Source organism: Centruroides vittatus, unplaced genomic scaffold, assembly GCF_030686945.1.
Source record: "Centruroides vittatus isolate TY-2023 unplaced genomic scaffold, ASM3068694v2 contig_1213, whole genome shotgun sequence".
Taxonomy (NCBI): domain Eukaryota; kingdom Metazoa; phylum Arthropoda; class Arachnida; order Scorpiones; family Buthidae; genus Centruroides; species Centruroides vittatus.
Genome location: NW_027120776.1, coordinates 2,320,044 through 2,347,899, shown reverse-complemented (window position 1 = coordinate 2,347,899; position 27,856 = coordinate 2,320,044). Strand labels below are relative to the sequence as shown.

Genomic DNA, 27,856 nt, shown 5'->3' with positions numbered 1-27,856 from the left:
TATAAATACACAGTGGAGGGAATGACGTCAAATATCTGTGCTTTGGACACCAGTTTTCGGTACTTTCTCTCTCCATATGTAACCAAAAGTTTGATAAGTTGTGCCGAATGGAGCTTGACTGCTGGGGAGGTGTCACACAAGTTCAACAAGAGTATTTTCCTCACTGTAGTTAAATGTTTTACATTACATGAAATGGATCTCTAATCCATTTGTTGTTAGCATGATATAGGAAATAATCCCTAACAGTTTTTCTTGCTCATCTTCCCTAGTTATATGTTTGATTGATGTGTGTTTGGCTTCTCTGCTAACTGTGTCGTCGTTTGCCTGGGATACTGCTCAATCAAGGCCTCTAAAACATTGTCATTGAGGTCTGAGGAACAGTCTGGTCTTTGTTCATCTTGGAAGGACAGATCACCAGAATGGAATTTTGAAACTGTTCTATCTGAAATTACTCCACTGCCGTAGACACCGAAAATTGTTCCCGTAGTGTTACCGCCATGTTTATATTCCTACAATATAATATGGTATATATGCATTCTCAAATGTGCTGTTTCAAACAGCTTCAAAGATATGTTTTTATTGCACACGACACTTCAGCTTTAAAATTTAGATTGAGATTAGTCACTAATAGCCACTAATAAATAAAACTTTAGTTGAAGCTACATATCATTTGTCAAGTGTTTAAATGACAGTTACTCTTATCCTCAATTGGAATTTATTTATGACTCAATCCAGTAATGATACAAAGTTGCTAGCAGCATCATGTTGTTTCCATGTTACCAGGGTTTTTCAAAAGTTAAGATGGTCAAAATTTTACAAAGCACTAATTTGCTTTAAATTAATTTAAAAGGCACTGATTTAATGCATTTGTACTTGTACTGTCAACATTATTTTTTTTTGTACAGAACCATAAAATGACCCTAAATCTAGTGCAAAAAGCTCTAAGTTGGCAGCGTTGACTATACCGTGCATCTCGTGTGGCTATAGTATTTTGTCAGTGAGTAATTTCTGGTAAGTTTAACACAGGTAACTAATAAGTAGAATATGGTGGCATTGTCCCGATTGACACGTAGGAACAAACATTAATTAATTTAGTATATTGCAGGAACAGTGTTGTGTCCAATAGATCCTATATATCAATTATGATTTTGTGATAGCCAGCCTTTTCATTCCAAAATCGGTTTTTTCCCCTCCAAACCGTACAACACTTCCTTTTCTTGAAGGTTGGCAACTTGATAAATATTGTGAATAATCTGAAAAGTAGTCGATTACATCTAAGGCCAAGTGTAAAAAAATTAAACTGTTTCTGCCGATTTGAAAATGGCTTTGAAATTCTTTATCATTTGTAATTATACATTTTACCTTGCAATTTCTTGAAATTTTGAACTTCACTCAGAGTCCCCAGTACTACCTTTACAGCCCCCCCCCTAAGATTATGCAGACACGGATTGGAAACTACTGATCTAGAATAATTTCGAAAATATCAAATTTCTTATCTAATGACATTTGTTCAGTATCGACATTGTCAAAGAATGTTTGGTATTGATTTCTGGCAATTTGAATGTCAAAATCAGACTAATGAATTAGTCTTCTGTCTCATCTCCTCCTCTTGTACTTACATAACTATGATCAAATGATCACCGATTTTTCTACAAAGATCCGAGAAATTCAATTAAAATTGGTACGTACTCGCAATTGGTCAGACTAGAGTGGAAGTATAGTTCAAAACCTCTTAAAGAACCTTCTTAAATAAATCTCCAGTACATTATCGTCTTTAGAACGACTAACGCTTTCAATTCAACGAAGATCCAGTCAAAGGTTTGAGTTTGTTAGTCATTCTAAAGGTGATGATGTACTAAAGATTTATTTAAGAAGGTTCTTTAAGAGGTTTTGCACTATAAAATTGGTATCTGTTATTGTGCTAAAATAAAATATATAGTAAGATCTGATAAATATCACTTCAAATTCTGCATGACTTTAAATATTTATCGTCCAATATATTTGCACAGAGAGCCTATTTTTGAGTCTGTAGGCAAGATTTAAAATTTTGATTTCCGTCCTGAAAATTTGCTCCAACATTCAAGAAGTTTCGTCATCGTAACATTTATATATTTCAGAAAACACACGGGTAAAAAGATGACAAACTTTTTCTGTATTGAGCCGTAGTACCTAAATTTAATGTTTCGTCAATATTACTTAATTGAAGGGTTGCATTCCAAAACTCGCGTGGTCCAGGAGAGTAAATTTTTCGAGAAAGCTATAAACTGCCACCATAGGTTCCATACACGAAAGAAGAGCCGTAACTATAATGTTTATTAACCGGGATTACGGACAGAAATGTACGTCTACAAGATTACAAAATTTTGTCCTAAAATTTCCAGTTACTTAGCGTTTTCATTTGTCATTACTGGGAGTTAACATTTTCACACCTAGAAAGAAAATTGGTTAGATTTGCATAATGTATTGCACAAACTTTGTTCTAGAAAAAGTCTATAAGCCAAGGCCTGTGGTTGGGTTTGCTGAGTTTAAAATGATAGATGAATTATGTGCATCATGTAAGTTATCTGTTGTTGACAGTTTTAAGAGAGAGGCCGATTTTGCCGACAAGCAAAAATCAGCTTCTCCCGACGAGTGCTTTTTGCGTTCCTTATGAAATTCTCTGTCTGTAGTGTTATGTATATGCTTTTGCAAATGAAACTGTCTTTTTCTTATTTCTCAAAATAGGAACATGTCCAAAGCCCAAGTTGAAGAAGCATGTCAAAAATGTGCTTGCAATTTTGATGAAAGCATTTTGTTACCTAGTTGTGTCTCAGTACTGCACTGGCACGCACGCTGGATCGACAGAGTTTTTACATGCATTACGTTTTCCTATCATTGAAATTAACATCATAACCTCATTCTGAAATCCACCATTTTTCCCAAAAAGGACAATTTGTAGGAATTTGATTTCTTGTTCTCATATGAGTTTGACCATAAGTGGACTGACCAAATTTTGGGATGCAGCCCTTAAATTATTAAGAGTTACTTTTTTTGCAAATGCATGTATTGAATTGGATGTGCACTGGTTTCCCAAATTACATGTTTGAAAAGCACAAAAGAGTATAGATGAAAATACATGTTAGTAGATTTGATAGCTACATTCTACGATATTTTGATATATGCACTGTACTTTATAATGAGAAATGACGATCGTATTACGTAAAATAAGATTCGCTTAACTCTCGTCGTTAACATAAAACTATAGCTTTTTGAATCAAAATCGGTTCTTGAAATATACAATTGCTATACGATGTTATAAAACCTTATCTTTTTTAAAAGTATCTTACCAATATTAAGATGGATAACTTTTATTTAGAATATTAAAATAAACTGAGTTGGAATCGGAGCCTGTCGGCTAACTTGTTTCTTTGCTAATTTACAGAATAAATTTTAGCCATCTAAAATTGGCTGGTTAACTTAGGCAGCAGTTTATCTCAAAGATGGCAATTTCGTGAATTAAAGTGCATTTAACCTCGAGATTAAAATGTCTGCAATTGTAAGTTGGCTTTTGATGTTGCCGAAGACGACTTCCCGTATAGTTGTAAAAAATGTATAAGGGATGATCAATAAGCAACCAGCCAGTGACAATAAAGTGTGTGATTGCCCTGGCCTTCGAGTCGTTTGTCCCACTCTCCCGTGAACCTCGTGATTCCCGTTCGAAATCTGTTGTGGGACGGCCACAGAGTAGAGTATGGACTATGCCTTTTACCCCGATTGAAAAGGTTTTATTTTGTACAATGAAAGAATTTTGTTTGATGCCGGTTATGTTGATACAGGCTTGCAGTATTGTATATTTCTATAATATATTGTGGGCTTAATGTCATCAGTAGTTTATACCAAAATAATTACCGTAATTAAGTCCTGGCTTGCTTTTGAAATATTTCTTAAGCCAGATTCTTATTTGATTACAGCATAGCTAAGAAACTGGCAGTATTATTTGATTAACGACAAATATTGGATTTGGTTTAAATGTAATTATTAAGTTCAAACTTTATCATTGTTTTCTATATGTAGAATACAATTGTTAACGTGCAATAATCTTTTTTATTTGCCAACCGTTTGTATATTTGACATAATTTAATTTGGCAATCGATATTGGTGTAGTTTATCTGATACTAACACTTAAATGTGTGTTAGTTGATAAACCTGCTATAAAAATTGCAGAATTTGACGGACAATTAATCGCCCGGTAGTGCCCAAAGCGGAACCGGGACATGTACTAAAATTGGTACTTAATAAACTTAAAATGAATGAATGAATGAATGAATGTCACTGTTATAATTGCATCCGATTTTTAACGGAAAATACGTCACTTACTATGGCTACTGTAAGAAAGAACGGACGGACAATTAATCGTCATCTCGCATAAAGATATTAAATAATTAGAAATTTAATTTATATTAGCATAGGATGAAGATTTAAACTTCTCTCATTTTTAAACCAAATTATGCAATTTAATTCATAATTAGCTTAATTCTAGCCGGAAAATAATCTGGCCGGACAAGTATAAAAATAGGGAAAAGTGTGTCCTAGATTTAAAAAAAAACAAAATCAATTATTTAACAAAATTGGAGTTGTTCTTTTTTACATATATATTTAAAATTTATTTCTAGATCAAAAGAATGATACAGAAGAGTGTGAGAAAGAAAAAGAAATAATTGGTATGTATGATGATTTTCATTATGTCCTTTTTATTGAAGTAATGTGTCAATTTTTAGTTAAGTTTTATTTAATACTTAAAGTTTTAGTATTTTTTTTTTTTTTTGGTAATGTTTGACTTTTATATAAATATAAGAAATTGCATTTTAGTTTTAAAAAGTCATTGCCGGCGTTCGATAGGTTTTCCGCATCTCGGATAACCGAGATGCTCGGGAAGAGTAGATTAATAAGTAAAAATCCGATTGGTATGCGAATTCAAATTAGCAATTTATTAAAATGTTGTTAAAAAAATTGAGTACGACAGTGTATTTTCTGTGATTAGCAATTCTGTTTAAATGAATACTAGATATTTTAGAAATAAAAAATGAAATTAGGATAAAGAATAATGAACTTTTATACATCATTGTAAAAGTTCTCTTAAAATATAATTCCAAATTGTAGTGTAATTGAAATAATATATCATAACTGTTGGTTGTTACTAAAAGTTGACATCAAAAAGCACTTTGTCATTTGACAAAGATATTGCTGTTGAAGAGTGATTATGGATCAAAAATGATTCATAATTAATCAGATTGTAATTTTCAAAATAAGTGTTGCCGAATGGAGTGACAATATCGAATTTCGTTAATTACAAAATTGAATTTTAAGATTATTTAAAAATTTTTCTTCTCTTAAAAAATCTAAACTTTATAAATTTTAAGTTAGAAAAACAATACAGATGCCACAAAACAGACAATGTTTGGTGGCTCCATTTCCACTTGATTATATGTAATAAATATTTGTTTTAAAGCAGCATCAAGGTGTCATTACAAAGTCATTTTAAATATTAAAAAGGACTTTAAAGCAAACACTCGTTACCGGTGAATTAATATTTTTGTCTACATTGCTCGACACACCTGTTATTGGTGCACAACCTACTACTTGGAATGCTTTGGTGACTGCCAATTGTTGTTTTAGACGGCAAACGTAAGATGTTATCAATTGTAAGACTACAGTATAACTCTACTTTGGACAAGTATAAAAATGAGGAAAAAGTGTATCCTGAAGATATACTAGTGCCTAAACTTCCATCATTAGATACTTTTGTAAGCACTGTATTTATGTAATGCATTTTTTAATTATAATTATGTAAAATGAATTGTTACTGAAGCACTTTGTTAGCCACAAATTAGTGCTCAAATGATGTGTTACTTTTGCAGTAATGACAAATTACATACGACTGGATTTTATGGCATCTTTAATACTAGCTAATCTAGCTTCTTGTTTTGTCTTCTGTTGAGTATCTGAGTATAAACTAATAATAATAATCACAAAATTTGCTAATAATTTGGTTACAAAACAATTGAAAATTGGATAAAAGTTTGTTGTGCAAATTTTGTCATCACAGATATCATGTTGCCACCTTTAAGGAAATTTAAACATTAAATAATTTAGAAATACAGAAACAAACTGATTAGGAAGAGATTTGAATAATTTACATGTTGCTAATTATGATTTTTAGGTCCTAAGACTGAATAATTTAAAACTTTTGAAAAAAAAAATTGAACTAAGCTTATTTGTTAAAGTTCGCATAATGAAATTTTACAGAAACAATGAAAGTCGTAGCAAATGGCGAGGTCGAGGCCGAAGTTTTAAGCGCGAAAACGTGTACGTCGGACATTCGGCGCCGCTTTCCCGTAAGCCTAGAAGTTTGACAACGGCATTTGGAATGTTTAGCATGATTCCACTGACTTTTCAAACGCCGTTGTCAAACTTCTAGGCTTACAGGAAAGCGGTGCTGGACGTTCGTACACGTTTTCGCGTTTAAGACTTTGGCCTCGACCTTGCTAATATCTTGAAAACTGGTTTTAATGCAAACAAACCATTTTTATAGAAAGAATATTTACAAGTTTACAACATAGGCCAATAAAGTCTAAAATTATAAATGATCTGTTATTTTCCAGTTTGTTCTGCTTTCGGTCACTGACACTGCCATTAATGTGTGTTTTACTTAAATGCTATCATGTGCATGTAATGATACATGGCATTTTTGACTTGGCATCAGAAAAGCAATTATTTCAATACTTGCTACGAAAGAGCCTATAATCCCAATTTAAAAAATAAGTTGTTGGCTAACTTCTTAGTCGTGGTGTTGCTTGTAATTTTGCATACTGTAGTCATGTCTTATTCTGTGTTAAAGAATTATATTTGTGTCCTTAGTATTTAATATTTTTAGTGTTACTTGTAGTTAAAGTAAATTTTTTTGACAAAGGATATAGTAAAGTACAAATAAATTTTAATACTAGATTTATAAACTATTATATATTGAAATGCTAGAGATGTTTAAGTAACTAAATTTTACACTGCTGTTCAAAATTAAAGGATAGTTTACAAAACTTGCATTGTAAGCAAGGAAATGTGATGAAATTTTGTGTTCACACAATCTTAGCAATTTGGAAGATGAACGAACATCTGCAAAATTGAAAATACAAATATGGATGGGTTGAAAGGCATGCTGGTCTCTCACTTTCGATACCATGCTTAAGTTGTGATGATGCAATAAAGTTCAGTGTAGCAACGTGTCTTAATGAGTATTTTTATGGACAATTTTCAATGGTGGAGAGATCGGTATGATAGAAGCTGGTCAATCTGACCCTAAGGCTGCTTCCGCACAATCTGATTCAAAGGCATGGCTAGTGACGGTGCCTATCCAAACACTGCAACCAACCATGTATATAGCAGTTATCGCGCGTATGCTGCTTTCTATATTTTCAGTTAGTTTGTTTTTTATACTAGGTTGGAGCAGTGGCTTGTGATGGCCAGGGAAAACATGCCATCTATCTATATTTATTACATAAATGAAAAATAATAAAGTAGTTCTACTCACACTTATTAATACTGGAGTGGAAGTATAGCTCCAAACCTTCTTTGTAATACCTTCTAAGCAAAAAAAATTAAAAATTTAAAGAAATAACTGTTTGAAACGGGTTTAATATCTTTATAACAATGACATCACACAGCGAATTTAACCAGAAGACTCATTCGATTAACTGAATATTTTTCAAAAATGCAATGTTTATGTTCAACCCGAAGAAGATCCAGCTGAAGAATTGAAAATCTTAGTCGATAATTTAAGTTACTGGAGAATTGATAGAAGGTACTACAAAGAAGGTTTGGAGTAAAATAGTTTACTAGGTAAAATAGAGTGCTATATTTATCAATCGATAAATGTAGAAAGAAGCTTGGTGAGAGCATTTTCTACTTTATTTTGTACGACTGTATCAACATTTGATGAATTATTAAATCGTTTGCGCACTACTTTAAATTCTAAAATTGTCGAAATTCTAAAATGAAAAATGTATTTCACCTGTTTACTGTTAAACTTCAAGTTTTATATCCCACAAAACTTTTCTTGAAATAAATTCATTAGTAATTAATTCAACATCCATTTCATAGTACTCCATTTATCTTTAATTAAAGGAAAATTTAATTTTATCTCACCAGATGTGTAGATAAAACCATTAAACACTGGTTGGTTGGTTTCAAGTTTGCATCTCCCCAATGGGCTAGTCACAAGAGAGGCACCCCTTGGGCAGATTGCCCATGTGTCGCGTTTGTCATATTCATCAGTCCTCACAAAGCTTAGACACAGCAAAAGATCTTGATGTCTGAAAGAGTATAGATAGACAGTCTTGACTGTGTATGGCATAGGGGGCCATAGTAATACAAAACTCAATGTGTACAGCATTTTGCTGTGACCACATTGTGTGAAAGGCTCCATAGAAACCATCAGTCAACAGCAATTTACAGTGTCATGACTGTGGTTTTAAACTGGATTGTATGAAAGGAATCTAAGTGTCCAGAACCCTAACAGCCGATTGCAGAGACAACGTTTAAACGCCGATGACAGTTTAGAGATTGTGTAGGCAGCGGTTCAGAAAAATTTCATTGCAGAGATGGCATTTCTCACTTGCCACAGTTTAAACAGCAATTAGAAACAAGTTATTTGACCTGCTTTCTAGACTCCCTTGATAGCAGGTTTAGACACCATTTTATTTGAGTAGAAGTCACGATTTTCATTTGTTGGTTGCAAAGTTTATGTTATAGTGGATATTGTTCATTTAATAAATCTTGTAAACGAGGCAAATCAAGAAAATTATTCATCTCGACAATTATGAAGAGAGAAAGGGTTATACGAGATCAGAATAATCTTTTAGAAATCTATTCCAAAGACAAATTTGGTATCGATTTTCTAAATCTGGATTTGTTCGTATTTTAAATCATATTGACAACGAAATTAAGCATCTAGATTGAAGAGGATTGCCATTAACTACTAAACAACAATTGTTGACAACATTACAATTTTATGCCACCGGAGGGTAGCTGGTGATCTTATTGGCGTTCACATCTCTACTGTATGCAGGTATCTATCAAACTACCATTAAATAAATTTTAAAAATTTTTTGTATAGTGATAGATGTTTATAATAAGAACGAGGTCTTGTTTAACAAATAAGAATAAGGTCTGCTGCGAGCAGATTGACAAGGAAACGATGAAGAAAAATTCGTTCTGTATCATCTCCCATGTGGTTTTTTTCATATCCAGAATATGATTGTTGTAACTTTTCTCCTCAACTGCACAATAATCTTTTATAACTTCCACCAGGACACCTTTTTCTTCTTCAGAAAAATTCCAGCATGATTTGAACACGTTGTTCCTTGCCATTTTTCTGACGTTATAAATGAATGACCCGATTGGTTAAATGACTCCTGTGTGAGGTGAGTAACAGCAAAGAAAGTAAGAGCCAACGTTTTGCCAAGATTTGTTTAGATGGTGTTCAGAAATAGGCTATTGTCGTGTTTGCAACGCATTTTAAATTGCGGTTCAGCCAGCCAACATCTAGATGCCATTCGACTGTTAAACGTCGTTCAACGTAAACTCTGTCTCTGAAATCAGCTGTAAATGTTTTCACAAAAATGGCCTCTTGAGATTCTAGAAGTGGTTCTAGAAACAGGTGATGCCCTTCAATCAGGACAAGGTTGTACTCATGCTACAACTGCATCAGATTGGATGCCAAATTTATGTATTTAGCAGAAAAATTTTGGGTCTGCTGTGGGTGCGCTTACAGCCCAAACTTGTTGACATCAACTTCCTCTTACCAGGCCTACAATTTATTAAGATACTGCAAAATTTAAGTGATTGCTATCTGTGTCTGACTGCCAGATATTCCAGGGAGACGACAGCAAGGCAGCTATTTTGGCATACTGTGTACAGAGTACTTTATGAAAGGGGTCTTGAGAAGGCCAATGATTTGGTCCCCTTTCTCCTGCAGAAAGTGCTCACTTAACATTGAGCTGTGAATATCACCTTTTGGAGTGCCAATCGGTGGGCATGGATTAATCTTGTCAGATGAGTCTTGATTAAATTTAATTACTGATTTCCTGTGTGTCAACTGGTGAGAAGCAAGGACATACTACATTACCTCTAATGTTGGAAAAAGAGAGAGTTTTGGTAATAGTGGCACTCCTCTTTGATAGGGACCATGATGGATGTGCAGTCAGACTTTTCAGGAGACGTTGGCCTGGATTTTAATTTTATGGAAAACAAGTGATCTTGTTATGTCCAGCTGGTGGACAACCTCCTAGAAAATGAAGGAATTCAATTTTGGTGATGAGATATGGCAATACAGCATTTGGTCAATCTGCCCTAAAGGATGCATCCCAGAAGGACTTTCTATGATAAATCGGTCCCTATTTAGGTTTAGATTTGTGAAGAAAGTCTAGAAAACTCCACAAGGCCAGTCAGATGCAAACCCACAACCAGTGTTCAGTGGTTTTAGCCACTAAACTACTGGTGAGCTTGAAAACATTTGGAAAATGATGCTCTCATTTACATTGAGAATGCAAGGTATGTATTAGGGAGATGCATTGCAATATGCTAACTTCCACCCAGAGTCCTCTAGGACCTTCAAATAGCACTTGTACAGGAATGAGCAATATTATCGAAAATCTGATTAATACGCTTGTCAACGATCTGAGGAATTGTTGAAAACTGTGCGACTGTCAGAGGTAACCATAAATTGTATTAAGGTTTTATGTTCCCCTGTATCAAACAATGTAAATATTTGTTTTCTTCCTGTAAAATGTCTTTAAATTTCGTAATAGTGCTGACATTTCTCCCACATTTGATGAATCCTCTAACAAATCTCTATACCAAAATTTGGGATATTTCCTTACACAAAGTCACACACAATTTTGCACAAATTATCTTATCTTTTAGTTTTGAGCACCAGTGTACTTTAAAAATAGTAATTGAATGATCTCTCTATATATGAGTGAAAAATTTTACTGATTTGTATCTTTATCTGTTTTTATTAATGTTATTTTTGTAGAAATATAATTTTTAATAATCTTCATTCTTTTACTATTAATTTCAAGGCAAATTGAAAGGTAGTGTGTTTTTGTATTTGCCATTTTTCTAATTTAGTAATTACTGATACGTACAGTATAGTAAAATTATCTGTAGCGTTGTCAAAAATTAGATAATTGTTTTTGAACAGTTTAATATGACTAAAGTATAAAAGCAAAATTTTAAAATGCAATTTTCCTTTTAAAAACATTTTCAACCTTTAAATAAAGCATTAATTAAGAATGTTATTGTTTTAATTAGTGTATATTGTAATATTTAATAACAACAGTTTAGTTGATCAAAAATATTTGGACACCTAGTCGTTGATTATTGTTCTCAACTAGGATGAGAATTAATGAGGTTGGTTTATCTTTGTTGCTCCACTCTGTGGGAAAGGATTTTTCCACTGGGGGAATTGTCTTCCATTCTTACACTAGAGCACTAGTTGGATCTGTTGTCGATGTCGAGTATTATGGTCTGGCTTGGCGTTACGGTTTATCCCACCTCACGCGTCCTCGAAGGGATTCAAATGCAGGTTCTGTGCAGGTCGGTCGAGTTCGACACTTCCCTATTCAGACTACTGCTTGATGGACCTTGCTTTGTGGATGGAATTTATTGTCATATTGGTATAAGAATGAACCTTCCAAATTGTTGCCGAAAGGTGGAAACAGTTGTCAAGCATGTCATTATAGCCAATTGCAACAAGCTTTTCTCTTACTAGAAACTGGACCCAGCCCAAGCTATGAAAAACAGTGCCAGTTCATGTTGGTTCATACATCAAAATTTACAGTTAGGACAACAATTGCTAGTGTGTAAACACTAGCAATTTACAGACTGTCCTCCAAGAGTTTAGTGGAGCCACACTTTACATTGCTCCTGTTGAGACTTGGCATTGGCTGTGCTGATGTTGTGCTCGTAAGTTGCTGCTCGAGTGTCAAGATCCATTGAATATAATTTGCATCGAACCATCATAATACTAGTGTTGCTTCTAGAAGCATTTTGAAACACTGACATATCTCAAGTTAAATCTAGAGTAAGATTTAAATCACAATTTAGTTAAAATCATTATCGCACATTAATTTTACATCCAATTCTTAAATCTGAATTATAGGTGCATGTGCTATTCGTACCTTTGTAACACAATATGGACACATTTGATTTTATGACTATTTTAAACTCTTGCAAGTTGAAAATAAGATAATTTGCATTGAACTGTCGGTGTAATCATTTACAATAAACTTAATCAATTTCATCATCATCGGGATTTCATCTCAAAAATTTCTGCTCTGTTTTTATTTAATTTAGTTTTTAGGTTTTTGTAACAAAATAACAATTGCTTACTATTTTGTGGTATTATAATTCCTGGATAACTGTTATATTCTGTATCTATATTTGTTACTGCATTTTTTTACTTTTTAATAAATTTGTTGCAAAACAAAAACAATTCTAATAATTAGTAGTGATGACACTTCTGCCTCAACATTATAGTTTTTCTTTTAGTAGACAGTAGTTTCTAATAGTTACAGTTTTTAGAATTTCTTGCTTAGTTTGCACATTACAATTTGCACAAACATGTCATGGTGCATTTGACAAATTGGGGAACTTGTAACATGCCTATTCACTTTAATTTGAGGATTACATAATCCAATTTTAGACTCGACAAATTGGACAAATACAAAAAGTAAAGCAATGTTTAATCTAGAGTTACCAGCTTGAAATCTAGGACTACAAAACTCTCAATTTAAAATTGTTAGTGAATATGGCCTCAAGTATTGTAACTGAAGAAAGGCAATTTTCACACACTACTATACACTTGGCAGTTCTGGTTTGTCATTTTTATGTGATTTATCAGGTTGTGACTGCTGTGTTTCCATGTGACGAACAGCATAATAAGTACACCTAGATGCCAATAACCAGGAAAATTGGATATAGAGTAGAGCGTCATTTATCCGAATTAATTGAGGACTGGGGTTGTTCGGATAACTGATTATGTACGAAAAAATATATTAACCTATCCCGTGTTGAAATTTTTCTGTCGCGTGTCGCTTTGCATTGAATTTTCGTCGATTTTAAGCCTAACAAAAATTTTTATAATAATAATCGTGGCTATTGTATCATTAAAAATTATTACTTTATTTTGTACAAATAAAATAAATATATTGAAAAATATAAAAACAAAAAAATTATACTTTAGAAGTTAATCTAGTATCAAAAACGTTCGATTCGGCACGACATAGTCCGACTGGAAAGCTTTCGGTTAACAGACGTTTCGGTTGATCAGCTTTCGGATAAACGACGCTCTACTGTATTTTAAAGAAAACAAATGTTTTCCTGTGTTTCATCTTCATGTTAGTAAAAACAAAAATACAATCAGAATTTGGAAAATAGAATATAATTACAAATTTAAAAAATGAAACCATCACGAATGTGTGTGTACAGTGTGGTTTGATGATCAAATAAAATATATATATTTTAATATTTGTTACATATTGTATGGTATTGCCAAGAATTATGCAAGCTCGTATAATGCTTGACACACTGTCGAAACATAGTCCACCTCCTTGTAATTAGCCACTGTGCCCCTTTTGAAAGCCTTATGTATTTCAGTCTGTTAAATATACTTGAGATGGGCAGGATCATCAGTGGTGTTTTGTGGTGATGGTGGTTGGACATGGCTTACCAGATTCAATCTGAACATTGTTACCAGCTGCGAAACTATCCAGCATCATGGTGTAAAGCCCATTCCAAATTGTATACAATGTTCCTTAACCTATTCGATGTTGAAATTTTTCTCTGTTGCCTGCGACACCATGTTGAATTTTCGTGGATGTTAAGCCTAACAAATTTTTCTTTTTTTTTAAAAATAATAATCTTGTTTACTGTGTCATTAAAAATTATATTTTAAAAGTTCGTTTTAATATAAAAATAGTGATGCATAGCGACATCCAGTATCAAAAACGTTTCGATGCAGACACAGAAATTTTCGGGAACAGCGAAGGACAGGTTAATCCTTATGTTCAGGCATCTAGCCATGCATTATACCAGTATTGTGTGGTAATATCTGTAACACTAATAGTTGATCGCGGTACCTAAGGAGGCAGATGTTTCTCAGACTCCTTTCCAAGCTATGTCATACAATCCACTTCATTGTGAGTATTTACAAATACTTTTAAAAAATCTGTGTGTGACTTACAGTCATCAAATATATGCCCATATGTAGATGGAATATTAATGGCTGAGCACAGGTGTCCAAGTACTTTTGATCATACACTATTTCATCAGGCAGTATATACATAGGATTCTGACAGAAAGAGGACAATTTTATTGGAGTGTTAAAAAGAGATATTATGGATTTGTTTATAATTGAAATCTTTTTAGACATCTTTTCTGTACTTTATAAAATATATAAATGCTGTTGTAATGAAATTTTAAGGTTATATTTAAGAGATTAGTTTATTCTGTTGATTGGCTGGCTATTGGCATATTAAGTCTTCAAAAATCGTACACATTTAATATATTGTAAAATTAAATATTAGTTCTTATTTGTATTTTTCTTACGATAACATTTACTTTCTAACATTCTCCTAACAAGACCAAACTAAAGATGACATTGTCTTTGTTCTGATTTCATTTCATTTTAAAATACTATAGAATTCAGTTTTTGCATTAATGTAGCATAAGACAATAATAATAATAATAATAATAATAATCCTTGAGGATATCACTAACTTCTTATGGACTAAATGAAATGGAATTTCAATATTTTATTGGACAGATTAGTTATTACAATTTCATAATGTCCTTATTCCACGAGAAAGTTTTCTCAGAGAAAGAACTAAAACTTTAGCCCTGCATATGGGTTGTTGTTGTTTTCACTATTATGGTTCTATAGTCGATACCTTTAATACATTTGGTGGATTTTAGCACTGACAATGAAATTACAGATATTAATCTATCGATGAATCTTCTTTTTACAAACTTTACCAATAATGTGATGCTTAATTGGTGTAAAAATAGTGTAGCAAATGTGATGTTCTGATTATAATTGCACAATGTGGAATGGAATGACTCTCTCGGACATTAGCGACATCTCTTGCAAGACGTTATCGCGAGCCAGTCCAAAAATAAAAATCTCTATTCCGACAGCAGTTTCTAATTTTATTTTTGTGGATTATCGTATACTTGGCATTTTAACATTTACATTTGTTTTAGTAAAACTTCTTATTTAGTTCACCTTTTCTTCATCTGTTAACACTAGATAAGTTTATCCTGAAAATTTTTAACTCCAGAAAATCTCTCTGTTTCTGTAATAATGCACTGCAGGATTCTAGACTTGATGAAAAAGAACTATTAGAGGGAAAATCAAAATTTCGATAGTTTCGTTTTTATGTATTACCTGTAGAAAATATCGAAATTATTATATGGTGTATAAAATAAATTTATAAAAGTTTTATTTAAAATAATATGAAAATTTTAAATTTAATTAATATTTTTTATTGAAACCGTTATTTTAATAATAAAAAAAAAAACATAGTGAAATTTTAAACTGTTTATTACATATATAAATATTCAAACATAAATTTAAATTCACAAAATCATTCATTGTAAGCAAAATTAAACAGGAACTGTTTAATGCAAATCTGTAACATGCTTTCCTCTATGCTTATAGACAAAACCGATGATATAAGTTAACAATTTTGGTTTATTTATTTCAAATTTTTTGTATTATATATTTTTTAATCTGTTACAGAAATAAATATTACTCTGAGAATCAAGGGGCTCGGTGGAAAAGCGGCATATACTTCAAAACTACTAAAAAAAATTAATGGGCTTAGACTTGTGCATCGTCGATCCAGCTTCAAAGAAACTCTTACAGCTCTGTTGTTTGTCCCATGGATCGCACATTTGCATTAATAAAATATTGCACATTAAAGCATTGGCAAACCGAAACGTACATCCTTCTTGTTCTCAAACTTCCTAATGCGGGATATGCCGTTTTTCCGCCGAGCCCGTCGATTAGTAAAGTGGACATTTGAACGGTGGCATTTTGAAATGATCTACCTTCTTGATTTGATACAAATAAATTGAAAAAGTCTGAAAAAAAATGTAGGAGACTGTATTATTTTAAATTCTTTTTATGTTGCAGTTTATTTTTTTGTTTACACTGTTGTTTTTATGAACTTAAGTTTATTGATTATATAAGTTTCTGTAATGTACAAGATTCGTTACATAACTTTAATAAATATTTACATAACGATATTTGCAATATCAAATATTCGTGTAATTATCATCATTTTGAAGTAGTAGTAATTTTTTTTTTATAGATTGAATTTAATGACTGACTAAAATAAGTTTTCAGATAGATATTTACTAAATTATCATGGATAGAGAATATGTAAATGTTTATAAACATTATGTGAAATCTCATCACACACTTTTCACGGAAGAAACTTTTCAGATATCGTCTTCGTCAAATTGTTTACAAAATCACTAAGTTAGAGATGTGCTTTAACTTTTTTTATTTTAGAAATCAAGAAAGAACCGTCAGATAAAGACAAAGAAGAGAAAGACGACGATAAGACCAAAGATATCGAAACCAAAGATCAGTCGCAGTTAGATCAATTAGATCAGCAACATAATAAGCCAAAACGCAAATTTATGTTTAACATTGCAGATGGCGGATTTACAGAATTGCACACGCTATGGCAAAACGAAGAGAGGGCGGCAGTTCCCGGAAGAGAATACGAAATTTGGCACAGAAGACACGATTACTGGTTGCTCGCCGGAATCGTGAAGTATCCTTTACCGTCCAAACGATATTTGTCGTATTTAATCGACGGCAGCCGAATTGTGATAATATGTCGTGTTTTTATAATATATCAAATATTAATTCCAGAAAGTATTTCATTGTTTTGTTTGTAAAACTTTCAATAGAGGCATAACTTACAATAAGTGATTTTATTGTTAAAAACATTCTCACCACTGGTTGTTCAGAATAAAATGACACATGCCAAATACAAAAAATAACCAGTTAAAGGAATAAAAATATTTACTTAGACAGGCCAAAAACATTTGTACAAGTAAATATTTTTATTCCTTTTAGTGGTGTTTTAGTATCTGGGGACCTATTCTGAGTAGTATCATTAAGCTAACGAATATAATAAAAACTAGTTTCTATCGGAACCACGATTCGTGTTTAATCAACTGTGAAAATGCTATTCCAAGCCATATGTTTCATTTTCAGTTCTGATAGCCATGTGTGATAACTAAGCTTTTGTTATCGATCACTCTTGAGCTGCTGTTAGGAACGTAACAAAAGCGAAAACAACATGGCATCTCTTGATTTTACTTCACGAGCAATTGGGGAGAGAGTTAATAAACTATGTTGTTGTATTGCTTAAAAATAATTACTTTAACTATTTATGAATATTGTATGAATAATGTAATTGCTTTCTTGTTAAAATTTAAAGTAAGTAGCTATAGCATGAACATTATTTCTGAAATTATCATTTTAATTTATACATATTCAAATGAAACCTGTCATATATTTATATTCAAAGCTATCAGTTACTTTTCGCCATCTTTCTGGATCAGACTCCGTCGGAATTCAGACGACTATTTCTTGCCACAATTTCTGGCGATTTTTTTACGGTAAAGGAAGCATCTAAACTCCCTGACATTAATTTAGGGTTGTCTTCCATAAAATTAACAAGCATCTCGAACTGGCGACCTGTAGTTTGCCGGCTCCATTGTCCTTTCTTCGACATTTTAAAACAAAACTATTTCACTAGTGCTGGTACATGACAATGCTTAGAAAATGGCGGGTTGCAGTCACATGACAAAAATATAATGTTAACTATTATGCTTTAACCAATCACAGTTTAGTTATCGATAGCATGGAACCCAGACGCATCTTGACCAACTACCCGTAGTGAAACTCACTTAACGCAGAGCACAGAATAGCGATTTGTCTAAGGTTTGTTAACTGTGTTTCGCTAAGGGGACTTAACGAATGTCCCGTGTATCGCTCTCGTCGAGTTATCGGAAGAGCTCGGAATAGGTCCCCTGGTGTGTGTAGTTTTGTTATTAAAGTAAATTTAACTTGTAGATAAGGTTTAATGTCAGTGGGATTAAATATTTTATTTGTATGAAAAAATAATACTGAAGTTTTGGAGTTATTTTATGCAGATTTAATGAGATTTTTTAGCAATCGTGGCTGCTTTATTGGAACACGTAAGAATAATAATTTTTTCGTGTCCCTCGGGTCGTGTCCCTATGATTATTTAATTACATTCTAGATCAGTGGCATGTTTGCATGCCACTGTCTAGAATATAATTACTATAGTTTTTCTTAATGATTATTTAAAGATTTTAAAAACAAAACTTAAATTACATATAAAATACATTAATAAGTTATGAGAAACTCAGTGTAAAAAGCTCCCATTGTAATGTTGTATTTTTGTTTTATAATAGATAAAGATTATTATAAGTAATGTCATCTTATTTCATGCATGTGATAATTTTTAAAAAGACTATTTCAAATTACATTTAATAATGCAAAAATACTTTGTAATTCTTAACCTGCCAAAAGACACGGTTACGGTCGTTGGCAAGACATACAGAACGATCCAGTGTTTGCCATCATCAATGAGCCATTTAAAATGGACGTGGGAAAAGGAAATTTCTTAGAAATCAAAAATAAATTCCTTGCAAGAAGATTTAAGGTAGTATATTTTTCTTCTGTATAGAATATATATAAGCAGTAAATTAATAACTTCTTACTTGTTATACATAAAAGTGCATTCAGAGTAAATTTAGATATATTGCTATTAAACTAGTTTATATTCTTATAAATTATTATTTCTTTAATTTTGAATTTTGGTAATTTGAGAAAAAGAAACTTGAAAATACTGTATTTAAAATAACATATATTCTTTGTGTATGAAGATGATTCTATCCCACAGCAGTTGACATATAAGGAGCAAAAATTTCATCTGATTCAAAAATCACTAATTGCTCTCATTCTTTCTCAGTGTAGAATGTTGTATGTTGAATGAGCTGATAATATTAACACAAGTGTGTGAAAACGTTTTTAATTATAAAAAAAAATATATACTTTTGCTCCTATGTGCCTGGTGTGAGTTGTTAAATTGATATTTTACGGTTTTCACTTGTAAAATATTCCACTGTCATTGATAGAAATTGTAAATATAACAGCTATAAGTGATTGCTCGATCCGCTTGAACTTAAAACACAACACTGAACAAATAATAGATGATTATTAAAACTCAAAGAATAAGTTTGTATGACGACACTAGCCAAAGTGTATGGAGAAAATAGTTCTTTGAATAGTTAAGGCAACTTGCAAACTGGAATTCTTCCTGCAGTGTAGATGTAATGGGATGTTCCCAACCTCTATCTACAGAACAAATCTTTCATTTGTATGTGGTTCCTCTTTGTTGAAAGTTCAGAAACTCCCCTCAATAAATCGATTCATTTAACTAAAGGTGAGAAATTCCAATTTCTGGCTGCACTAGCAGATCTAGGGAACTGGTTTTTCGAAAAGATCCCGGTGTGCTTAATGAAATTAACTCCAAGGCTGCATCAGCAAATAGGGTAGCTTGGAGAATACAGATGACAGGTGTTAAAAAATCAGAAATTTTCTCTACTTCAAATGTTTAAGTTAAAACAATCTAATTATTAAATTGACAATATCTTTAAAAAGACATTGATACTTTGGAATGTTTTTGACTCCAAATCTGCCGTTCTGTAATAAATTGCATTTAAATTTACTCTCTCATATTCTTCCAATTTTTTTATACATCTGCTTTGAACAAAATATGTAGAAACCAGAATTTATATATTTTGGTTTGTTTTATTCTTTATTTATATTTTGTTGGACAATTTTACTTGTAAAAATTAAAATGCCCAAGTCAAAAAGAGCAAAATAATCTAAATTTAAATGTAATGTTTGTTTTAAACGTAAATTTAAATGTTTGCTATGGAACGACTTGCCTCGAGACGACCAACTTTAAAGCCACAAACGTTCAAAAATATCAAAACCTTGCCGATTTCTTGGGTACTGTAGATTTATAGCACATTGCTGGCCACACTTGTGTTGTTAATTATAATAATAATCTGTTTAAATGAATTTATTAAGCTTACCATATTAAAAATAGTTCGTTATAATTACAGTTACTGGAACAAGCATTAGTTATCGAAGAACAATTACGGAGAGCCGCTTATTTAAATCTTGCCCAAGACCCCAGTCATCCAGCAATGGCCTTAAATGCAAGGTAAATATATGAGAAAATTGAAAATTATATTAATGAAATTTGATTATTTAACTTGTTATTTTTTTAAATTAAAAACTTCTACATACCATTGTGCAATTACAACTTCGTTTTTATAAACACTAAAAAGAATTGGTGTTTCTTTAATAATAGTAAGCGAAACTACTTCGGTGTTGGCTGTACTTAAAAGTAGAAAGTGGAGGATTTGAGCCGGAATGGATTTTGCTACGGATTTCTTAATTTTAAATTTAGCTGTTACCAGAAATTTTTTAAAGAACAGAGAACAAATATTATATAATGAGAATCTATAATATTATTTTTATGGTGTTTACATTAAAGCATTTGTTTTCTAATTTATGACAACAATTAAAAAAAAATTGGAATCTTCACAATTTGTCCCTTTCTCACCATGGGAAGGTAAACTCGTGTTACAGAGTCAATTTTTCTTTATAGACTCTTCCTTGTCCTAAATATGTAAGTTTTCCAAAAGGAAGTCTACACTGTTGATTTTCACGTTTGTATGGCATACGAGAGAAATTGTGAAGATTCCTATTTGTGTTTGTCTTCTAAGAATATTTTTAAGAGAAACATTCATCTTAGTTTATTATTATAGTTTATTGTGCACATTGAAGAACAGATAATGCAATTTAACCATTGTAAAAATTAAATCCTATAACCATTAAATTTGATTAACATTAGGTTTTAGTTTTGAAAATAGCATTGTATGAAATTAAGGAAATTGTTTTCCCATTTGAGACAGTTTCATAATTGATTTTTATTTTTATAAAACAGATTTGCAGAATTAGAATGTTTGGCTGAATCTCATCAACATCTATCAAAAGAGTCACTAGCTGGAAATAAACCAGCTAATGCTGTATTACATAAAGGTTAGTATTTCAATTCTGCATGTTACATATGTGTATGTGTATATAATGACTCAATTATATATATGTATACATGTTAATATAAAAACATAATATGTCGGATGGAGTTAAATTTCTTGCATTTCTCCTTATAAAATACAAAGCACGCAAGTGTTTGCATATAAGTTTAGTATAATCATCATACAAATAAACTTATTTTTGTATTTATTCGGCTTAGTTTGTAGTTCTGGGTAGTTCTTGCCGTCGTCTTAGTGGCATACGGTAAACTATTGCCTTACTGCCACGACAGAATCTAGCAGTTCATTCTCGTCTAAAATGCATCATATTTTAATAATAATATTTTTACATTCGTAGTATTAAATTATTTTAATATTATACACGGACTTCATTCTACAATTCAGATTTAATCGGCGTTGGTTAACGTAGAATGCTTTTTTAAAAAATTGTTTATTTATCATTTAAATGGTTGATAAATGAAGCAGCTTGTAACCCAAAGAGGGTTACTAAAAGTGACCGAAAACATTCGTATCTATTTAAAGTTGCCGGAATAAGTACGAGAAGTGTCATTGTGTGCATATATGTATGGTCGGAGTTGGAATGTCTATTCTGTTTTTTATCAATATTTTGGTATGACTATTATTATGTATCAACTAATGGTCTTTCTTCTTTTGAATAATTTGAATTCTTTGTTAACGAAGTTCTGAATTTAAAAATTAATTGAATTGTCTTTTATAAATTGGTAGTTTCAAGTTAGCTTTAATTACTCTGATCCATTGTTTTATTTCAATAATCAATCGATGTTACCAATCTCATGTCAATTAATAGAACTTAAATTGTGACTTAATAAAAAGTTGAAATTCTGCTTTGAATCCTGTTACTTAAAAACATTAATCCAAACTTTGAAAATTTATTATAGTGTTACAGCTGAAAAATAATTTTCTTTTTTAGCTGTTTAGTTTTAAATCTTAATGAATCCTGAAGTTGATTGTTTCGTTGAATGTGGGAATTAATAATCTGTATCAATTAGCAATACATTTAAATATTTTTTGATCATCTCAAATCATTTATATATTATTCTGAATATTCAGTTGTCTTTTATACCTATCAAAATGATCATTCATTTAAATTTTTTCTTAAATCTGAGAAATAGCAGTTTGTACGGTGAAATTCCATTAACTCTGCATCCAGTATGCCGGAAAACTCTATAAGCCTTCGTGCCCAGCTTGTCGTGGGGGCAAGTTATCAGTGCATTAGGCTAGAAACCCCAGGACAATTGGCATGCTGGTTAAACTGCAAAGACAAAATAAAAAAGTCACCAAAACCAAGTAACCAGAAGAAGAAAGCAGATAGAGTTAACATTTTTGCCCACGTTGAACAGACATTATCAGGCTAAATGACCCTGAATCTATTGAAACAATAAGATTGTCGTACATGCGTGAAGAGGAAAGATGACATGAGAGAGGGGAGGGGGAGAAGATAGTAAGTTTACAATTCATAGAACAACTTCCATGCCTGGGGAAGGAATCCACATTGTGAAAGTTAATAGTGGTATATTTGCTGGCAGCCTTATAAATTTCAATTTACTCTAAATTTCTGAGATGTACGGGCAAATACGTACGGTTTTACACACAAAGATATCAGAAATTGTATCCAGAGCCAGGGGATTGAAAAACACTGGAAAAATTTCTGCAGTCCGATAACCTGGCATTGTCCAGACGGATGCGGTGCCGATTTAATGGAATTTCACTATATTTAGTTTTCTATTTCTGTTGAATTAACTCTACAGAATATTTCTTAAAGGAATTTCAGTAATTGTATATAAATTAGCTACATTGTACTTACATGGTTTTAATTAAATTTATTACTGTTTAAAAATAGAATCATTGAATACCACACATTTCAAATTTTAATGATTTTCTTACAAAGAAGTGTTTGTAATTATTAATTAATAATAAAGATTAAAGAATTGTTTTGTATCTATTGCCACCATTCAATGTCACTTATAATATGCAGTGTTTTAGTTGTCGTCTGTGATATTTGTTAATTACGAATAACAATTTTTTTCTTTCAGTTCTGAATCAATTAGAAGAACTCCTGAGTGATATGAAATCGGATGTCAGCAGGTTACCCGCCACCCTTGCCCGAATACCGCCCGTGGCGCAACGTCTCCAGATGTCCGAACGCGGGATACTGTCACGTCTCACGGGGCAGCCTCAACCAGGTGTCAACTCGTTGAATCCAGGCCAGACCCCCGCTTTTGCTACACCACAGCACCAGCAACAGCCAACCCCTCCCCAGTCTCAGCAGCAAGCAGGTTTGTCTAAGTAACCAGCTAAACGGGGGTGAATGACTAGACCCTTTCGTGTTGCTTGGCTGGTACTTTGGCATTCCTTTGCTGGTCTGCATCCATTTAGTTTGTGTACTTGTTCAATCCAATCCAGTTCCTGTGCATCTTGTTCTCTACAATGCATCAAGATTACAGCTGGTGGACCAAAGACACAACCAGTGATATTTGCCAATGCAGCCAATCAAGCCAGGGAATGGTGTTTTTATTCTAGTGCAGTTACCAGCATGTTCTGCATTCCATTGAGTGCAAATTAGAAAAACAGACAGCATGTGGCATGTGGTGTTGCCTTTCTTTACCAGTATATTATTGTATAAAAGTAAATAAGTGCTGGACTTTTCCTATGAACAATACCATTCAGGTGCACATCATGTACTCAGCTTTGGCCATTCTTAAACAGACAGTGATTTTTGTGGTACAAAGATTTTCTATTTATTCTGGCCAAACAATGCTGAGATAGGAATGCCAGTAATTGGCATGTATTACTGTGATTAATTTGAATGTTGTGAATGAATGTTGTGTTAAAAGGCCATTTATTTCATTCTTGTATGATTCCTAAAACTTTGCTATCTTGCACCATTGCTGTATGTTGCTTCACATAGTAGTTTTTTTATAATAAACTAAATTGTGGTGAGAAATGGAAACAGCACTACAAAAAAAATGAAAGTTTTTCTTTCTATGGATATAAAAAAAAAGGATTGAATGCAAAATATTAGTTCATTTGACTTTTTTTTATTATTATTATTATTATTGATCATGTCCATGTACATGTGTGTCCCTGTGATTGTTTAGAGCATGAAACCATCCCATGTTAGGTAGGAATTGTTTCTGTTGCCTGTAGTGCCTGCTGTTGCTGAGGATTAAAGCTTTGCTGCTTTTACTAAACTGATTGCTGTTGGTGTCATTTATTTGCATATATTTTTTTCTGTAAGATTTATTTTGCCGAAAGGAAATAATGCATGACGATGATTCTGTACCTAAACACCCTGTCACAACAGGGCTAAGCAGTTGCTGTGGTGTGATAGCTAGGTTTGTAGGGATTACAATTTTTGTTTTCTATTTATTCCCTACGCCGAGCTGTTTACTATCATAATTTCAACTCACTGTTTTAGTGCATTGTTGTCGGATTTTTTTCTATTAAAAAAAAATAACAATAATAATAATAATTCCAATTAAAAAATGCGAGCAATTTCAACTAGAAAAGAATTTAACGGATCTTACGAGACAAACAAAGCAATAATGCAAATTAAACATTGAGTTGTTAATAATTGTTAATTCAAACTTGTTTTCCTTTTAGATACTAAAATATTTCAATTTGAAATTCATTTTTTCCCCCTTAAAATTATGAATTATTGAATCTTACCCTAGAAAATACAAGTAGTATTTTGTATTTTAAAAATGTTAAATAAATATTAAGTATTATAATTATAAACAATTCAATAAATATTAAATGTTTTTTATAAATTATTAATTGAATTATTTGACTTTAAAAAATGTGATTTTGTTAGTTTGTAATTTTTTTTTTTTTTTTAATTTTAAGAAGTGTTCAGGACAGCTCATTTTAACATAAAAATTAACTTAAATTTAATCAGTATAAAATACGATAACAATCTAGCAATAAATATTACAAAACTAAACTACATGCCAGTAGAAATTTGTTGTTTTGACGAATGCAATTTTGCCGATGCCGAACGTTTGTCAAAGTGAGAAATTAATATAACGTTTAGAGTATACGTTCTGTTTTAATACGTTTGTACAGTACGTGGGTATTTATCGTACGGTAGAATTTTACTATAAAAATCGGGACGATTCAAAATTTAAAAAATAGTAGTAATACGAATTTTTCATTCGTTAGTTTGAGGATTGTTGCACATTAAAATAATAATTTATTGTTGTCTCAAAGGAAGTGATTTGCAAACTAAGAGCTAGTTATAACTTTTCTTTAATTATAAATAACTTAAAATCAAACACAAAATATTCCAGGACGACGGACAAAGAAGGTAAAAAATCAATTTTACTAATCTTTCGGCTCTAATATTAAGAAAATATTGGGACTGTTAACTAACAAAGTGTTGACGTTCTTTTAAACTAGTATCTTTACACAAAATTAAAACCAGAATTAATCAAATGAATTAGTCCGAAAGAGAAATTAATTCTGATTCCGGGTTTGTTTTCAGTTAGGAAACGGTCCAAATCATTTCAGATCGCTCCCGTAATTAGGCTTTCTGCATTTGCTCGATTGTTGTTTTATGTCAAAAAATATTCCTGAAATATTTTTTAATATGTTTTAGGCATATTAATTCACTTTACATTCAATTTTTTAATGTTGTTTTAGATATCATAACCAAATGGTCTGCCGGATTTTTATCGGATTATTTTAAGTGCTTTAATTAATAATCCAAAACAAAGTAATTCATCTAGAGATATCGAGAGATGGCAACATAACTGCCTAAGTTTAATGATTATAAATAAATTTTAATTTAATTCGGATACTTTGGAAGAAAAGAATTTGTTTGAAGCGGGACTCGAATCCACAATTCTCGCTTGCTGTGCAATCGTGTTCCAAGTTACACCGTCCGGACGTCTTCCCGATCTTTACTTCCAGGACCATTAATCAATCTGGATATAAACATGCCGGTCACTTATGACAGATAAAATCAAGCAGACCGTTAGGTTATCCTAGTAAATCGGATTATGGATGTTATCGTATATACTATATATGCTTTATAAATATTTGAGGTGATCCATATGATATTTAATATAATCTATATCTTTAAAAATTATTTTCAGTGCATATTTTTTTTTATACGAAAGTAAATCTGTTGTATCAACAGCCTTTGTTAACTGTTTGAGATGATAAGTCATATACTTTTTATTAATCAAATATAAACATGTTTCCAATAAGCCTATTTACTTATTGAATTTTGGAAACAAAAATTTTTTGTGGTCTACAGTACTAAGTGATTTAATTTTGTTTTAGTTCCTTGGTATTACTTTATTGTGCACTTATAGAACCAATTGGAAATTACAGGACGCGCTTTCAATTTTACAAGACGTAAATGAATCCAAATTTCTTATGATTAACATCTAAAAACTCAAAAAAAGAACCTCGTCAATTTTTACTATTATTTGTCCAGTTTTACTTCTTACGTAACCTAACGCTAACAATAATTTTGACACATAATCTAATTTCTAAATTCAAATTAGAATTTAGATAACTTTTTTTATTCATAATTGACAATTTAAAAACATTTCATTACTCAGCATTAACAATTTTTAAGCTTTAAATGTCAAGAAATTTAAAATTAGCTCGATATATACATATTAGTAGAAACTCAGTTATTGGAACTTGACGAGAATGGTCTTTCAGATAATCTAGAAACTTACGTTTTGGGTACATCGAGCTCTGTGCATTTAAAGTTTGTGAACTATAAATACTGTAATGCAATTACTATTATGTTTGAAAGTAAATTATGTTAATACATATGATTTAGTTACACGATGGTACAAAGACAGATGACATAGTAATTTCCAGATACATGGGGAGTTTGATTTCTGTATATATAAGAGTATAATACATAATACAAAGATCACAAAACTTGATATATTAGTAATATGCCAGATGACTGCCATATTAAACCGGGTTACTGTCGCTAGAGGCAGGCATTAGTTGCCATCTCTTATTAAATTTAATAAGAGACGATGCCTAACACTTGCCTCTAGCGACAAATTATTTATAAATTAATTTAAAATAATGGCAGAGAACTAGCCCAGTTTAATACTGTAGTCATTGGCAAATAATATGCGATGCTGCACCTTCTGTGTTCCTTCAGTTTTTCTTACCTGTTTTGAATAATTGAGTTTCTACTGTGCATTATATATATAATATACATGGTACGATCCAAAAGTTTGGGGAATGCAGTAATCTATGACAACAAAAGCATGTATTTGAAGTTACAGCATATGAAATGGTTTCTACCAAACCACCTCTACGTGTTCAGGTTAATTTCACCCATGTCATGTGATTAAACCACGAGCGCTGCTGTGTTTTTCTGGAGATAGTTACCTTTGTCCTGCGACGTAATCAATCTCCGGAAAAAAACAGCAGCGCTCGCGGTTTAATCACATGACATGGGTGAAATTAACCTACACACGTAGAGGTGGTTTGGTAGAATCCATTTCATACGCTGTAACTTCAAATACACGCTTTTGTTATCATAGATTACTGCATTCCCCAAACTTTTGGATCG

General features: G+C 31.9%; 1 protein-coding gene across 1 annotated transcript in view; it reads left to right on the top strand.

The window, feature by feature from the left end:
* Positions 1-27,856, top strand: part of LOC136986456 (chromodomain-helicase-DNA-binding protein 4-like) — a 212,115-nt gene that overhangs the window by 147,040 nt on the left and 37,219 nt on the right. Inside the window, 6 exon segments of the mRNA XM_067283983.1 lie at positions 4,653-4,700; positions 16,613-16,880; positions 18,677-18,809; positions 20,281-20,381; positions 21,171-21,265; positions 23,334-23,483. Coding sequence (XP_067140084.1) covers positions 4,653-4,700; positions 16,613-16,880; positions 18,677-18,809; positions 20,281-20,381; positions 21,171-21,265; positions 23,334-23,483 — 795 coding nt within the window.